Source organism: Astyanax mexicanus, chromosome 18, assembly GCF_023375975.1.
Source record: "Astyanax mexicanus isolate ESR-SI-001 chromosome 18, AstMex3_surface, whole genome shotgun sequence".
NCBI lineage: Eukaryota > Metazoa > Chordata > Actinopteri > Characiformes > Acestrorhamphidae > Astyanax > Astyanax mexicanus.
The window spans coordinates 14,128,142-14,145,859 of NC_064425.1; the positions used below are offsets into that span (position 1 = coordinate 14,128,142).

Consider the following 17,718-nt stretch of genomic DNA (forward strand, 5'->3'; position numbering starts at 1 on the left):
CTGTGTGAAGTTGTTTGTTGGTTTGTGTGTAGATGTTTATAGGCTGTGTGTAGATGTTTGTAGGCTGTGTATAGATGTTTGTAGGCTGTATGTAGTTGTTTGTTGGTTTGTGTGTAAATGTTTGTAGGCTGTGTGTAGATGTTTGTAGGCTGTGTGTAGTTGTTTGTTGGCTTGTGTGTAGATGTTTGTTGGCTGTGTGTAGTTGTTTGTTGGTTTGTGTGTAGATTTTTATAGGCTGTGTGTAGATGTTTGTAGGCTGTATGTAGATGTTTGTAGACTGTGTGTAGATGTTTGTAGACTGTGTGTAGATGTTTGTAGGCTGTATGTAGATGTTTGTAGACTTTGTGTAGATGTTTGTAGGCTGTATGTAGATGTTTGTAGACTGTGTGTAGATGTTTGTAGGCTGTATGTAGATGTTTGTAGACTTTGTGTAGATGTTTGTAGGCTGTATGTAGATGTTTGTAGACTGTGTGTAGATGTTTGTAGGCTGTATGTAGTTGTTTGTTGGTTTGTGTGTAGATTTGTATAGGGTGTATGTAGATGTGTGTAGGCTGAGTGTGGATGTTTCTGGCTGCTACTTATTATGATTAGCGTATAAATCTAAATCTACTATCTCAATAAATAGAGCCTATAACAGTATAGGAATTAAAAATCAAGGCTGGTGTCCAAACACACAGATCCCCTCGTTTATATCCTCTCGAGTCTGTAGATCATACACTGCAGCTCTGGCTTCCTACAGCCCCCAGAACACCAAGCCAAGACTTTTGAGGAGCAGGACCCTGACGGTCTGGCTCTGCTTTCCCCTGAATAAAAAATTAACTTATTGGAAACAGAAATCGCAAAAATTATTATTGGCAGCAGAGTGCCCTGTACTTCATTAATATTTTAATTTCCTCCCAAAACTAGAAGCAGAAATTAGTTCAGGTGTCTGTTCATCCTTGTACTCACCCCTATACAGATCTGATTCTGTCCATCCTCAAATCCTCTTACTTATAACAGGGAACCATATTAAACTGAACATGGTTTTCAATCAAATAAAAATCAATCAATTTTAATAAAAAGAAAAGTGTAACATCCAAAAGTATTTAGCCCCCCTATATCAATACTTAGTAGTGCCACTGCAATTACCGTTGCAGATCTTTTGGGGTTTATCTCTACCAGCTTTGTGCATCTAGAAACTGAGACTTTGCCCCATTCTTCTTAATAAAATGAGCTTAAGCTCAGCCAGGTTGGATAGAGAGCATCTGTAAAGAGAAATTTAATGTCTTGCCACAGAAGCTCAATGAGGTTTAGGTCAGGACTTTAACTAGGCCATTCTAACATATCAAAGATATTCTTTGATCTAAACCATTCCACTGTAGCTCTGACTTTATGTTTAGGGTCATTGTCTTGTTGGAAGGTTTTCTTTCAGAATTGCTCTGTATTTATCTCCATCCATCTTCCCATAAACTCTGACCAGCATCCTCGCAGCATGTTTGCCACCACCATGTTTGTGTGTTCAGAGTAATGAGCAGTGTTACTTTTCCGCCACACATAGCGCTTGGCATTTAGGCCTAAAACTTTGGTCTAGTCTGACCACAGCACCTTCTTCCACATGTTTGCTGTGTTCCTACATGGCTTGTAGCTACAAACTGCAAACAGCACTTCTTATGTCTTTCTTTCAACAATGGTTTTGGCCATATTTGATGAGTTCAGGATTTATAGTTGTCCTGTGGACAGATTCTCTCACCTGAGCTGTGGATTTCTGCATCTCCTCCAGAGTGACCATGGGCCTCTGGGCTGCTTCTCGAAGCAGTGCTCTCCTTGCTTGATCTGTCAGTTTGGGTGGACCATGGCCATGTCTTGGTAGGTTTGCAGTTGTAGAAACCTTTTCTTGTTCATTTTTGGATGATGGATTGAACAGTACTCTTTTGGGATGCTTACTTGTCTGGTGAGTTCCTTGGTCTTCATGATGCTGTTTGTTCACTAGTGTTTTCTAACAATCCAAGCCTTTACAAAACAGATGTACTGTATTTATACTGAGACTAAATTACACACAACTGGACTCTACTAACTAGTTAAATGACGATTAATTGCACTGTGTTTTATTTGGGGCTTTCAGTGAAGGGGGTGTTGGGACCTTAGGTACCCACACAGATATTTAAAATTATGTTCTCTAATTTAGTTAGATACACTACCGACCCATTATACTATATTACACTTATTTATGGTTTATGGTTTGTTGAATGATGGCCAGCTTGAGGACAGGTCTGAATCTTGTGCTGTTTTTTGGAAGCATTTTGAGTTCAGAGGAATTTGTAGGCTGGTGATCGTGTGCGGTCATTGTGAAGTGGATTACTGACTGAAAGCAGGAGACAAATGAGATCATGATTGTCACAGAAAATCCATGACACAGTTGTTCGTATTGTAGCGTGCACTGAAAACAATCAGTATGCTGGGAAATCTGGTCACCTGTTATAATCCTGCACGTAAAATATGAGGTTCTACCAGGGACACTGAGGATCAGTAGAACTGAATGTTCTGTCTAGAGAAGAAATTTAGGACATACTTTTCACACCTGTAGTTTTACCAAAGTCTTTACCAAAGCTGATTTGTTTGTTATTCTATATACAGCACCAGTCAAAAGTTTGGACACACCTTTTTATTCAATGTTTTTATTTCTTTATTTCTATATTTTTTCCTACAGACTATGAATGAACACATAATAAATCATGTAGTAACTTAAAAGTATTAAACCAAAAAGTCTTGCTCTTCCTATCCTGGGGTGGTCCTGATAAAAGCCAGTTTCATCATTATAATGTTTTTGATAGTCTTTGTGGTGACGACACTTGAGGATAGTTTCAAAGTTCTTAAAATTCTTCTTTTCAGATAGACTGAGCTTCAATTTTGCATTTACTTACGAACTCTACCTCTTCACAACACAACTGATGCTCTCAAACACATTAAGAGGCAATAAATTCAAGTAATTCATTCTTGATAAGGTAGAGCTGTTAACTGAAAGCCATTCAAGATGACTCTACCTCATAAAACTGACATGAGAAAATGCTGAGATATACAAAGCTGTCATCTAAGCAAGAGGTGCTAAAATACAAAATATATTCTGGTTTGTTTAACACTTTTTTGTTTGTTAAATAATTCAAAATATTTTTCTTCATAGTTTGGATGACTTTAGTATTAATCTACAATGCAGAACATTTTTCCTCCTTTTCTGCAGTAAAAGCCCAACTCCTCTGGGAAAGATCTACAGTAGGTGTGAGAACATTGCTGTGGGAGGGTTTGATTGTATTCATCTCTGGAAGTGTGCGTATATAGAATGTGTGTGTGTGTGGGTTTTTAGGGGGAATATTCGAGACGTTGGAGAACGAGCCGGTCAGTGTGGAGGAAATGGCGTTTAAGTTTGCAGTCACCAACATTAACAGGAACCGGACGCTGATGCCCAACACCACCCTCACCTACGACATCCAGCGCATCAACCTGTTCGACAGCTTTGAGGCTTCCCGCAGAGGTAATGTTCTGCTCATGTCCTGCTCATGTCCTGCTCGCATCCTGTTCATGTCATGCTAAAGTTTTGCTAATGTCCTGCTCACGCCCTGCTAATGTCCTGCTCAGATCCTGTTACCATCCTTCTCAGATCCTGCTAACATCCTGCTCACATTCTGGAAACATCCTGCTAACATCCTGCTCATGTCCTGATAGCATTCTGCTAATGCCCTGCGCACGTCCTGCTCATGTCCTGTTAATGTCCTGCTTACATCTTGCTCACGTCCTGCTCACATCCTGCTCATGTCCTGCTAATGTCCTGCTAATGTCCTGCTCAGGTTCTACTTACATACTGCTCACATCCTGCTCACGTCCTGGTAATATCCTGCTAACACCCTTCTAACATGTAACACTTTACAAAATACGAACATTAATTATCAGCATCAGCAACAGAATCTCAACTAATTATTTATCATTACAGCATTTTTAAGATCACTACAGGTGTTCAGTAAATTTTAGATCTGGGTTCATTGCTCTCCACTTCAGAACTCTCCAGCGTTACTTTGTTTCTATCCGTCTCTGGACGCTTTGTGAAGTATGTTTGGGGTCATTGTCCTGCTGCAAAACCCATGACCTAGGACTCAAATCCAGCTTTCTGAGACTGGGTCCCACATTTCACACTTAGCCCACTCTGAGTTACTGTGTTTTTTATATATTAACATGTTGGTGTGCAATAATCTCCTCTGTGCTATAACTCCTCCCTTCTCTTGTCTTTTTGTTCGGACCTCAGCGTGTGACCAGCTGGGTCTGGGTGTGGCTGCAGTATTTGGCCCCTCCCACAGCTCCTCGGTCAGTGCAGTACAGTCCATATGTAACGCCCTGGAGGTGCCGCACATCCAGACCCGGTGGAAACACCCATCTGTGGACAACAAGGACAGCTTCTACATCAACCTCCACCCAGACTACGCCCCCATCAGCCGGGCCGTGCTGGAGATCGTGCAATTCTACAAGTGGAAAACCGTCACAGTGGTGTACGAGGATGCTACAGGTGGGTGGTGTAGTATGAGGATGAGGATGGTGTATGTGGATGAGGACGGTATATGAGGATGGTGGGTGTAGTATGAGAAAGAGTTTGAGGATGGTGTTTAAGTTTGAATATAGTGTATGAGGATAAGGATGGTATATGAAGATGATGCGTGTAGTATGAGAAAGAGTTTGAAGATGGTGTTTGAGTTTGAGGATAGTGTATAAAGATGGTGTATAAGGATGATGGGTATAGTATAAGGATGAGTTTGAGGATGGTGTTTGAGTTTGAAGATGGTGTTTGAGTTTGAGGATAGTGTATAAAGATGGTGTATAAGGATGATGGGTATAGTATAAGGATGAGTTTGAGGATGGTGTTTGAGTTTGAAGATGGTGTTTGAGTTTGAGGATAGTGTATAAGGATGGTGTATAAGGATGGTGGGTATAGTATAAGGATGAGTTTGAGGATGGTGTTTGAGTTTGAAGATGGTGTTTGAGTTTGAGGATAGTGTATAAGGATGGTGTATAAGGATGATGGGTATAGTATAAGCATGAGTTTGAGGATGGTGTTCGAGTTTGAGTTTGAGGATGGTGTATGAGGATGAGGATGAGGATGGTGTATGAGGATGAGGATGGTGTATGAGAATGAGGATGGAGTATGAGGATGAGGATGGTGTATGAGAATGAGGATGGTGTATGAGGATGAGGATGGTGTATGAGGATGAGGATGGTGTATAAGGATGAGGATGGTGTATGAAAATGAGGATGGTGTATGAGTATGGTGGGTGGTGTAGTTTAAGGTTGTGAATGAGGATGGTGGGTGGTGTAGTTTAAGGATAAGGATGGTGTATGAGAATGAGGATGGTGTATGAGAATGAGGATGGTGTATGAAAATGAGGATGGAGTATGTGGATGGTGGGTGGTGTAGTTTGAGGTTGTGGATGAGGATGGTGGGTGGTGTAGTAAGACGATAAGGATGGTGTATGAGGATGGTGGATGGTGTAATATAAAGGTGAGGATGGTGTATAAGGATGGTGGGTGGTGTAATATAAGGATGAAGATGAGGATGGTGTAGTATAAGGATGGTGGGTGATGTAGTTTGAGGAATAGTGGATGGTGTATGAGGATGGTGGGTGATGTAGTTTGATGATGAGGATGGTGGGTGGTGTAGTATGAGGAAGGTGTTGGAGGATGGTTGAGGTTGATTAGATGTTTGTGTTTGTGTTGGAAGGTCTGATTCGTCTGCAGGAGCTGATTAAAGCTCCCTCTCGGTACAGTATTAAGATAAAGATCCGGCAGCTCCCGGTGGGCAGTAAAGACGCTCGGCCGCTTCTTAAAGAGATGAAGAAAGGAAAAGAGTTCTGCGTGATCTTCGACTGTTCCTACCAGACTTCAGCCGACGTTCTAAAACAGGTAATGTGTAGAGAGTGGATTACGGGGGGATTTCACCTTAGAAACTGCTAATTTACCATTTCACCTTAAAAAGCCGCACCTCTTTAAGTTGAAAGGGAAAGTGTGAACAATAAACCAGGAGCTTGTTTCATGCAGTGAATCAATACATTGATGTATAACCTTATAATAAATTATTTTATTGTGGAATACAAATTGAATTCTTAGTGCAAGAAACTTGCTGACAGATTTAGATGTTTGGGTGGACAGGTTCAGCAATCAATAGCACTGTGTGTGTGTGTGTGTGTTTGCAGGGTTGTCTAGCTTTTGAATTTGCTGTTTAATATATTGTTTATGGTCTGAATATAAAGGTTATTATGTATATAACACACACAGACACACACACACACACACAACTTCACACCCTTACGCATGTCTGCCCAACACACCTTGCCAACTACACAAACATCTCCCTCTAATACTACATAAAGCCTAATGTCCACAACATGCTCACCATTCTGGAGGTGTTTCCTCAGTGTGTTTTAAAGCTCTGGTCTCTGTAGATTTTTGAGGGTAATCTCAGTTCTCTCTCCACAGTTGCTGTCTATGGGTATGATGACCGAGTACTACCATTTCTTCTTCACCACACTGGTGAGTCTCACACTCACAATTACACCAATGCAAACTTAAATGCTCTGAAACAATGAGGACAGTAGTGTAGAACAATATAGTTAAAGAGCAGCAGTTTGATGTGAGCAGGGAGGCACTCCTATGTGCTGACCAATAGAAAGACATACCGCTCCATGATGCACAGTACTAACACAGAGAACACAGAGAGAGACAGTGCTGTGGATGGTGCTGTGGAATAGACAGTGGTTGACCTCTGTAAAGCCCCACATATAATCAGGAATTTAAAATAAATATTTGGAAAATAATCCGTTTTTGCAGCAAAAATCATTGTTTGTCCTGATAACATTCCTCAGAACTAAACATGTTATTTTAGTTATGCAGTCTTTAGTTGTGCTGATAAAAAACAGCACAAAAAGGCAGAGAACCGCTAGCATCACATCACTGTGCTTCTGCACAGGATCTAAACAGTAGCCTCTGTTGGCAGTTTCCTGAGCAATACATGGCACAAATGTATGCTATGATGATGCCTAATCTAACTTATTGAACATCAAGAAAGAGAGAAATGTTGCATATGGTCTGAGTTTGGCATTAGCTGGTTTTCACGCGTGACCAACCTGACCACCATTATTATCACACTATGTTGGTCAGGAGAGGGTTAACCAGCTAGCAAGGGTTTTCCAAAGCTTTACCATCAAATACCTGCTTAGACAATCTGGACTTAATCTGTTAATTAAGGAAATTAAAAAAAATCTTTTTAGATCCAATAAAATATACATGCATTTGCATTTACGTACAGAACATATTAATTCAGAGTTCAGCTTGCATTCTCCACCACAGTGCCCTGTGTTTCCTGCCTATTCCACTAGTGATAAGGCCAGGTATTGGAAAGAAATGTGTGTGTGATGTGTGTGTGCTGCAGGACCTGTATGCTCTGGACCTGGAGCCGTACCGGTACAGCGGGGTGAACATGACGGGTTTCCGGTTACTGAACGTCGATAACCCCGAGGTGGCGACAGTGCTGGAGAAATGGTCGGTGGAGAGACTGCAGGCTCCTCAGAAACCCGAGAGCGGCCTGACCGATGGCATGATGACGGTCAGTCACTGCACTGTTTACGCCACCGTTTTTCCAGACTCCGCCCACTCATTACTTTATATAACAGTACCTACAGTTCTGCGGTTCAGCCTTAAGAGCTAACTGAAACTAGTAGTTACCAGATAACATGATGTAGTTTGAATGGAGCTGTTTGGGGATCGTAAGAGAAGCATTACACATATATACATATGTTTTGTATACATTTGAAATATATTTCAGTACACTGCATTTCACACATGGTGGTGTATTTCAGAATATACTGCATTTCTATTAATCTGAAAAGCTTAAATTAGTTTTGAGATTTACATTTAACATTCCATGGATGTCAGAGGAAGGTTTGTTAGATATACTTTATAGAGGTTTTTAAACTGAGTGAGAACTAAAACAACTATTTCATACATGCCAAATATACAGTACCAGTCAAAAGTTTGAATACCTTAAATTCAGTGTTTTTTATATTTTAAAATGTTCAGTTTTTGTCAGTTTTTAGTTTATTACATAATTTGAACATGTATACTCTTTCTCATACTCTTGAATTTTTTTTTGATGAATGGACCAACAGAAATTCTCAAAAAATGACCTGAAATTAACTCTTTACATTGAATTCCATTAAGTTTTTACAGAACAGTGATGGCATACTGGTTTTGTGTGTTGTGTTGTATACTGGTTTTCCATGTTGTAATGGTATACTGTTTTTTTGAATATTTGAGCTGTTGTCTCTGTGCTGCAGACAGAGGCGGCGCTGATGTATGATGCCGTGTACATGGTGGCGGCGGCGGCACAGCGGGCGTCTCAGATCACCGTCAGTTCTCTGCAGTGCCACCGACATAAACCCTGGCGCTTCGGCTCGCGCTTCATCAGCATGTTCAAAGAGGTGAGCGCTGGAGATACAAGGTTAAAGTCACACAAGTTTATACTGTCCAATTAATACCATGCTAACTGACTGTGTGTGATGATGGCAGAGTGAAGGTGTTCTGTAATCACTTACAGACCTGCTGGAAATGGGGTTCCTGATCCTGTACAGTGTCTTAAAATATATTCTTAAATATATTTTATTAAGTTTTTAAGTTATAGATTAACACAAAGTAGCACATGATTTTTAAGTTTCAAAATTTTAATCTAATTGAAATCTAATCCCCCCTCTTCAGAGGTCACTTAATTATTTAGTATTGTCCAGCTGTTCTGTACCAAGGTTTGTTAGAGAACACAAGTGAACAAACATCATCATAAAGACTAAGGAGCTCACCAGACTGTTTGCAAATTGTAACCACAAGCCATGTAGGAACACAGCAAACATGTGGAGGAAGGTGCTGTGGTCAGATGAGACCAATGTTAAACTTTTTGGTCAAAATGCAAAGTTCTATGGGCGCAGAAAAAGTAACACTGCTCACCATCCCCACTGTAAAACATGGTGGTGGCAGCATCATTTTTTTTTTTTAGCAGGGACAGGAAAGCTTTTCCAACCTGGCTGAGCTTGATCTGTTTTTTTTTTTTTTTTTTTTTTTTAGTAAAACTCTAGATGTAGTAAAACTTTAGATGTTCAGATTTAGTCTTTAGATGTATCTATTGTATCATTTTCATTACATTTTACAATTGTGTGCTACTGTATGTTGGTCTGTTCCTTAAAATCTCAATGTTTTAAACTTGAATTGCTAAGTTGAAAGAACTGGAATCCAAAGATAAATCAGACAGCTTGAATTGAGTGTGTGTTTAAGTGTGTGTGTGTGTGTGTGTGTTTGTGTGTGCGCCTATAGTCTGTGTGTGTATTTAAGTGTGTGTGTGTAAAGTCTATGTGTGTGTGTTTGTATAGTCTGTGTGTGTGTGTGTGTGTGTGTGTGTTTGTGTGTGTTTGAGTGTGTTTGAGTGTGTGTGTGTGTATAGCCTGTGTGTGTGTGTGAATGAACTACATGGTAAGAGAGGATTGAGTGGGATTTACTCTGCAGTATAATGAAGAGAGTAAATCTCTGCAGGTCCGCTCCAGTTTTCCCAGCATGCCGTGCAGGCGATCAGCCAGTTAACTTCTCCCAGAATTCCATGCAAGCAGAATAAATGTGACGGTCCAACCGACTCAGACCCAGTTACCCAAACTTACCATGATTATATCATCTTTAAAGATGCTTCTGTTATTCAGGATTATGTTGCCAGCACTCTATTTTCACTCTTCCAGTGAAAGTAGTCTAAACAGACGTCAACAGTCAGACGTTCATTGCTATCTTGTTAACACAGGCTTGCTGAGTGTACACCCCCATTTATTACACACACATGAAAACATAGCAGCACAAACCCACCTTTTTTTAATCAACAAGATAATATTAAATAAAATAACATTGCTGTTCCCGTAAAGGAGCTGCTGATTTACCTTCACAGCGTGAGCAAACAAATCAGTTTCCTCTGCTGAGAAGTGTTGGACACGTTGAAGTAGCTGCGCCATTAAAATAGCAATCTGTCAGAGCACACCAGACTCTTAAAGGGAATGGCAAGTGACATGCTGATTGGTTTATTTCACGTTACTTCCAAAGCGCACCCATAATTAATTAAGAGAATTAGTTCATGCCTTTCACTAATTACGTTCTAAGCCATGCACAGAGTATTTTTCCTGTCATTACGATAGCAAAGACACACTGACACGCCCTAAATCAAGCTGCACAGTGCATGGTTGACAGTTTGTCTATAGATTACTAAAATATGGCTCTAAAGCTGTCAGGTTTTCTGGATATTCTTATAATGTTTTGTAATTAACACAAACAATTTTGTTATTATGTCGAAGTTTTCAGAAAGTTCCTGAAAAAATTATTTGTGTAACGTTACATTCTAACCTTCACAGGACTGTTTTAACATATTTGTAAACGTATTGATAATGTTCTCTCTGCTAGCAGGGTAACAGTGTGTTAAGTGTATTAAGATGCAGGAGGTGCAGGTTTGGCAGGCTGGAGAGTGTAAATGATGCGTTGTAGTGATGCATTACGACGCATTATGATGAAAAACATGAGTTCACTAATGCATGCGTCATTATTGGTTGGCTGGCAGTCTGACAGGCTCTTTAGCTCGTTTGGTTTATGGATGAAGCTTCGCTCACCTCTGTTTCAGTCTGAGAGAGTTCAGCAGTGTGTTTAATGAGCTCTGTGATCTACGGCTCTGGATTCCTCTGATTTGGCTGGAGAGGGGAATTCTAAATGTAATGCAGTTTATAAATAATTTTCATTTGGGAAAATGCATTTACATTACATTTAGGGTGTTTAGCAGATGCCTTTATCCAGAGCGACTTGCTTTATCGTTTACTTTTTTTTCAAGATTCAAGAATCAAGAGAAACATCAAGCTTTTATAATGTTTATTTCAATCAATCAATCAATTAATCAACTTTTATTTTGACTCGGAAGTACATTGAGGGCAACCCTCATTTTCAATTTAGCCGAGCATTTACAAAAACAGGGATCGACATGACAAAGAAAATAATAGCTAAATTTAATTATTTTAAAATAACATTAAATAAAATATATAAAAATAGATAATTTTTTTTAATTAGAATAAAATAAGAAAATAATAATTATAACAAAGCTTGGTTTAATTGATAAAAAATAAGATCAAAAGAAGATAAGATTAATACAACAAAAACTAGTTAAAATGAGCTAAAACAAATTTTTTTACATAATACAATGAAAATGCAAATAAATAAATGAATTTATCAAATAAAAGCAATAATAATAATACAAATAATAGTAATAATAATAAAAGAAAATCAAATTCAGTTAAAAAGCAATAATACAAAACTATAAAAAATAATAATAATTATAAAATAAGGAAATAAATAATAAGGAAATAAAAAACTAAAATAATAACTAACTTTGAGCTGAGTTTTAGAGTGTCCTGTGTTTATGCTGTAGATGTATTCAGTGTGTTAGTGTTTCAGGTGTTGTATAGGTGTAGATGTGTATGTGTGTGTTTATTCCTGTGTTTGTATTTATGTTGTCAGGCTCAGTGGAATGGACTGACGGGACAGATCACCTTAAATAAGACGGACGGCTTGAGGAAGGAGTTTGATCTGGATATTATCAGTCTAAAAGAAGACGGCATGGAAAAGGTGAGTCAGATCAAACCTTACTCTGCACCAGATCACCATCAACATCACATCATAAACCACATCTACAGGTAACAGGCCCAGGTGTGGTCTGTACGGGGAGCCCAACTCGTCACAGAAAGTTATATTCGTGGGTTCAATGAGATGATTTAGCTGGGCTGTAACAGTGGCGATTGCTCTAAGACTGCAAGGGAAGCTCAGCTTCCCCTAAAATGTAAAAAAAAAAAAGTGATTAAATATATACTGTTGTGTGTACATGTCACTGATTAAATATGCGCTACACCGCGCTGAACTTAGTTCAGAATCAGCTTCTTATCACCGGTAACGCCGCGGCTTTCCTCTCACTCATTCCCGCAGCGCTGCTTTAAACAGTGCGGACGCTGATCGTCCACAGACTTCAATAGCGGAGCAAAGCGCGCGGCGAAACGAGACGAGTCATTGGATAAATGCTGGGCTTTGTCCCGCCCATCGGACGCTCAGCGTCTCTGGGGGTCTATGGGGCAGTGGGCCGGCCTCGGCCGGCCCGGACGCTCAGCTTCTGCGTGATGATTGGATGATCTGTCTGAGGCGGAGTCCCTTTTTGATTGACAGCGAAATGTGCGAATCAGCGATCTTTTAGTGTAAAAATCCATTTGATAGTCTTCCTTACGAAGAAAAACTTAGAGTTAAACAGCAGGGCAGATCAACTGCTCAGATTAATTTGGTGTAAAGGTGGGGAAAAGTAACAGGTATTTTCAGCTGTTCTGGTATGATAAAGTGAGCTGGCTGACTGGAAGTGCTGTAACAAATAAAATGTACTGATGGCCATGGTCTGGATGACTTTAGCAAATAATCTACAATGCAGAACATTGTAAAATAATGAAAAACCAAAAGCTAAAACTATGGAGAAAAACATGCAGAATTATTTATTAAGCAAAAAAGTGTTAAACAAACCAGAATATGATATATTTTACATTCTTCAAATTAGCACATCTTGATTAGATGATCAGCTTTGCACATCTCTGCATTTTCTCAGTGAGTTTTATGAGGTAGAGTCTCCTGGAATTCAGGCTTTCAGTTAACAGGTGTACTGAACTCGTCAAGAGTTAATTACTTTATATTCTTGCCTCTTAATGTGTTTGAGAGCATCAGTTGTAAAGTTGTGAAGAGGTAGAGTTTTTATACAGTGAAGAGCCCTATTTGAGTAATGTTCTAATCCATATTATGGTAAGAACTATTCAACTAAGTAAAAAAATACTTTCAAGAAATTTCAAGAACTTGCAAAGACCATCAAAAATATTACACTGAAGAAACTGGCACTCATCAGGACTGCCCCAGATAAGAAGGAACACGAGTTTCCTGTGTTGCACAGGATAGGTTCAAGGATTCAAGGAGATTTTATTGTCATTCACATCACATGTGGTTCATGAGGTGGAACGAAATTGTGATCTCACGATTCAGTTTCATCAGTGTTACCAGTGTTTTAACCTTTTATTCATTTATTATTCATTTATTATGTAGGGAAAAAATGTTCCCCCCATTTAAGCCTTGTATGACAATGATGGAACTGTTATGATGATTAACAGAATGGCATGTCATTGATTTGTGTACTGATAATCATTTTGTTGTGGAGGATGCTTCTCAAAACCTGTCCCTGTCTCTCTTCTGCTTCTCTCACTTCATAAGAACGAAGCTGGGCGCTTTAATAAAGTTTGGAAGAAGGTTTGTTTGGTTGTTTGCTGGATGTTTGGTGAACCCCCTCCTTTCTGTCTCCCACCACAGTTCTCTATCCTCCCTGTAGTGTTCAGTCCTCCATCTGCAGATCTCAGTGTAGTTCTGAAGATGCAGATGGAGAGAGTTCTGACGTTTTTTTTTGGAGGTATCACTTTATTTCGATGGTCCATTATAGATGCTTAGCTAATGGTTAATTGCATGTCTATTAAATGAAATTGAACTCTAAAGTTAAAGTAAATAATTCTCGAATAAATGAAAAACAAGTATCCTCATTTTTGAGTTTGTATTAAGTGAAATAAACCAATGAGAATGTCACGTGCCATTTCCTTTAAGAGTCGGTGTGCTCTGACATTGGGGGATTGCTAGTTTAATGGTGCAGCTTCCTGGACTTCTCAGCAGAGGACACTGAGCTGCTTGTTCATGCTGTGAAGGTGCACCAGCAGCTTATTTATGGGAATAGAAATGATTTTTTTATTTAGTATTCTGCTTATTGTTGATGTAAAAGTTGGGTTTGTGTTGCTGTGTGTTCATGTGTGTGTAAAATGTGATGTGTTCCCAAGATAGCCTATCTGTCTAGGTTGTATTCAGTCAGTGGAGCACCTGTGTTTTTCGTTGCCAAGATAGCAATACACCAGAAATTTACCAGAAAAAACACACCTCGCGTCCAGACAACCACGCCCGTCAGAGTAGATATATTCAGATTCACTGTTGCTATTTAAACGAGGCAGGTACAAGGAGTAAAAGTAGACTGTTGGTGGGGTGTAAGGTAGCAATGAGTGTAAGGTAGGACCGAGGATCTTCTCCGAGGTACGTCCAGCACCAGCATCTGTTTAATACTGTGTTTCCGTGCACCCACTCCGCTGTAACCCTATAGCCAGTGTTTGGTGTGGTTTAAGGTGTAAGAATATCTTATTATAATTCAGTATTATGTACAATGATGATGATATATCTGGTGCTTTATTGTAGATCGGGGTTTGGAACACCAATCTGGGGCTTAATTTGACTGACAGCGTCCGAGACAAGACGACTAATGTTACAGACTCCATGGCCAACCGGACTCTAATCGTCACGACTATTCTGGTAAAGAGTTTGTTTCTGTTCCTGAGGAACACTCTAATAAATAACTTGGGTTTACCTCCATTAATGTTCTGTAACGTAATGTTCCTGGCAGGAAAATCCGTACGTGATGTACAAAAAGTCTGATAAGCCTCTGTACGGAAATGACCGATTTGAGGGATACTGCCTGGACCTCCTGAAGGAGCTCTCCAATATCCTGGGCTTTTCCTACGAGGTTAAACTGGTATCAGATGGGAAGTACGGTGCCCAGAACGATAAAGGCGAGTGGAACGGGATGGTCCGAGAGCTCATAGATCACGTAAGTCAAAACAGCGTTACATTAAACACACTACAATTAAGAAACAACTGCATATCATCCACTTACATGGCAGGGCTTGTGCAGCCACTTGTGATGGCACTTGTGATACCATAGCAACATCATATCATACCAGCTAATAAACAACTACCCAGCAACACCATACTGTAGCAATTACCAGGAATGCCTTAGTACCCACATAGCAACAACAAAGTAACACTATAACAAACACCCATTATACTGTAGTAACATCACAGCAACCACCTAACAACTCTGTAGCAATCATATGTGGTATCAACACAAAACACCACTTGTGAAAACATGTAGCAGTGACTTCTTATAGCACTTGTAATACCACAGCAACATCATATCATACCAGCTAATAAACAACAACCCAGCAACACCATACTGTACCAATTACCTAGAATACCATAGTACCCACATAGCAAGAACATAGTAACACTATAACAACCACCTGTTATACTGTAGCAACATCACAGCAATCACCTAACAACTCCATAGCAACCATATGTGGTACCAATGCATAACAACACTTAAACATCTAGTAATACCATAGCAACATCAACTCATACCAGCTGATAAACCACCTAGAGACAACATAGCAATTAACTGGAATACTGTGGTAACCACATAGCAGCAACATATCAACACTATAACAGCTACGTTATACTGAAGCAACATCATAGCAACCACCTAAAAACTCCATAGCAACCATATGTGGTACCAATGCACAGCAACACTTGTGAAAACATCTTGCAGCATCATCTTGCAGCTGATAAACCACCTAGAGACAACATAGCAATTACCTGGAACACAATGGTATCCACATAGCAGCACCATAGCAACACTATAACACCCACATGTTATACTGTAGCAACATCATAGCAACCACCTAGCAACTCCATAGCAACCATACTACCTAGAAGCCACTTGTGATACCATAGCAACATCGTATCATACAGTAGCAGCTAATAAACAACTATCAAGCAATACCATACTGTAGCAATTACCTGGAATACTGTAATACTCTCATAGCATCCACCTGTTACACCATAGCAACCCCTGGGTGTTGAATCTACTTAAACAGTTTAACCAGGCCAACAATGGTTTCTTAGTTTTTATTGATTATTATATTTGCTCGTTTCCTGCAGGTGGCGGATCTGGCCGTGGCTCCTCTCACCATTACCTACGTGAGGGAGAAGGTGATAGACTTCTCCAAGCCTTTTATGACTCTCGGTATCTCCATCTTGTACCACAAGCCCAACGGCACCAACCCGGGGGTGTTCTCCTTCCTCAACCCGCTGTCGCCCGATATCTGGATGTACGTTCTGCTGGCCTGCCTCGGCGTCAGCTGCGTGCTCTTCGTCATCGCCAGGTAAACGCTGCACACTGTGAAGAGAAGAAGTGGTTTCTCTGAAATCACCCTGAAATCGATCTTTAGAATCTGAACCAGAGAAACTCTGACCTTTATCTGACACCCGAGCGTTCCCCGTCTCGCTCCAGCGCTCTGATTGGCTAAGCTCCAGCGGTAAATGCATGCAGGACAGCCGTTAAGGTTCTGGGTCTGTGCCCAACGATTTGGCACAGCGGCGAATCTATGCCAGCGCTAATGGCTGGGACGGACCCGGCAGGGCGTGAGGTTTACACCTTGTGGACTGGCTCAGCGAGAACCTCCTGTCAGCACTGCTCTGATCTATCTCTGCTTTAGAAGAGTCTAAAAAGTGTTTAAATTGTTCAGATGTTTAACGCCAGGCATAAATCACTTCAGCTGTGAGCTGGTCCACAGTGCTTTAATGCTCTGAAGAACTTTTATTAGATTTATTAGATTAGATCAGTCCAGTTGTGGACGTTTCTAGAAACTCATCATGGACATGTTATGTTATGATGTCTCTGGGCTTTCAGTGATTTCTTTGAATCCAAAGCTTACCCTGCATTCACACTTGCAACACAGAGACAGAGTGACCAGTAATTTCCTGTGGGAGATCTGTGCAGGCGCAGTAGCCAGAACAAGCCGAAAAATCTTGTTTGTGATCACTAGATTTTATCAGTGTTGTAAAATGCGGTGTTGAAATGGTAATCAGACCTTAAGTTTGGAGTATTAGAGTATTTTTCCCACTCCTTAGAAACTCAGACTTGCTGGATATTGCTTTTATCCAGAATAATCACTATAATCACCGGTTTAAAATCACATTTTTTTATTTGTTTTGTTTTTTAACTGAAGTAAAATTAAGTTAAGCAGATAAATGTGAATCTATCAGATTGATTGTGTCTGCAGTGCAGTAAAACTGAAGGAATGAAGATCTTCAGCTCTCTGTATTTATTATAAACTGTGAAACTCTGATCTGTTTGCAGGTTCACTCCGTACGAATGGTACAACCCTCATCCCTGTAACCCGGACTCTGATGTGGTGGAGAATAATTTCACTCTGATTAACAGCGTGTGGTTCGGCGTTGGAGCTCTGATGCAGCAAGGTATGATAGTTTATGTTCACCTTTTTAATTCATGCTTTCAGACACATTAACCTGCACTAACTGCTCCTTAAATCAAACTCCCTAAGAGCTGGAGACACACTGGAAGAAACCAAGACTCACATGTACCTTATACTATCACATTATCACACTTACTATCACAGGCACAATCACATGCAATATCACATGTAATGTCATATGTGCTATTGCACATACTATCGCACACACTATCACATGCCCTGTCACACATTGCACACTCACTATCACACGCACTATAGCCTGTGCCATCTCACGCATCGTCACATGCACCGTCACACGCAGTATCACATGCACTGTTACACGCTCTGTCCCATGCTATCACACCCCCCCTTTGCACCATCACATGCACTGTAGTACACACTGTCACATGCCCTGTCACATGCCCTGTCACACCTGTCATCTCACGCATTGTCA

At 40.2% G+C, this 17,718-nt stretch overlaps 1 protein-coding gene across 2 annotated transcripts in view; it reads left to right on the forward strand.

Moving 5' to 3' along the window:
- grik1b (glutamate receptor, ionotropic, kainate 1b) overlaps positions 1-17,718 on the forward strand; it is a 31,389-nt gene that overhangs the window by 10,100 nt on the left and 3,571 nt on the right. The window contains exons 2-13 of one of the 2 annotated variants that reach the window (XM_022670412.2): positions 3,338-3,505; positions 4,271-4,528; positions 5,735-5,916; positions 6,490-6,543; positions 7,442-7,615; positions 8,346-8,489; positions 11,587-11,694; positions 13,357-13,392; positions 14,371-14,484; positions 14,576-14,779; positions 15,949-16,172; positions 17,150-17,268. In XM_022670412.2, the coding sequence (XP_022526133.2) occupies positions 3,338-3,505; positions 4,271-4,528; positions 5,735-5,916; positions 6,490-6,543; positions 7,442-7,615; positions 8,346-8,489; positions 11,587-11,694; positions 13,357-13,392; positions 14,371-14,484; positions 14,576-14,779; positions 15,949-16,172; positions 17,150-17,268 (1,785 nt within the window). The remainder of the gene's footprint in view (positions 1-3,337; positions 3,506-4,270; positions 4,529-5,734; positions 5,917-6,489; positions 6,544-7,441; positions 7,616-8,345; positions 8,490-11,586; positions 11,695-13,356; positions 13,393-14,370; positions 14,485-14,575; positions 14,780-15,948; positions 16,173-17,149; positions 17,269-17,718) is intronic. The other variant, XM_022670416.2, reaches the window with a different exon arrangement.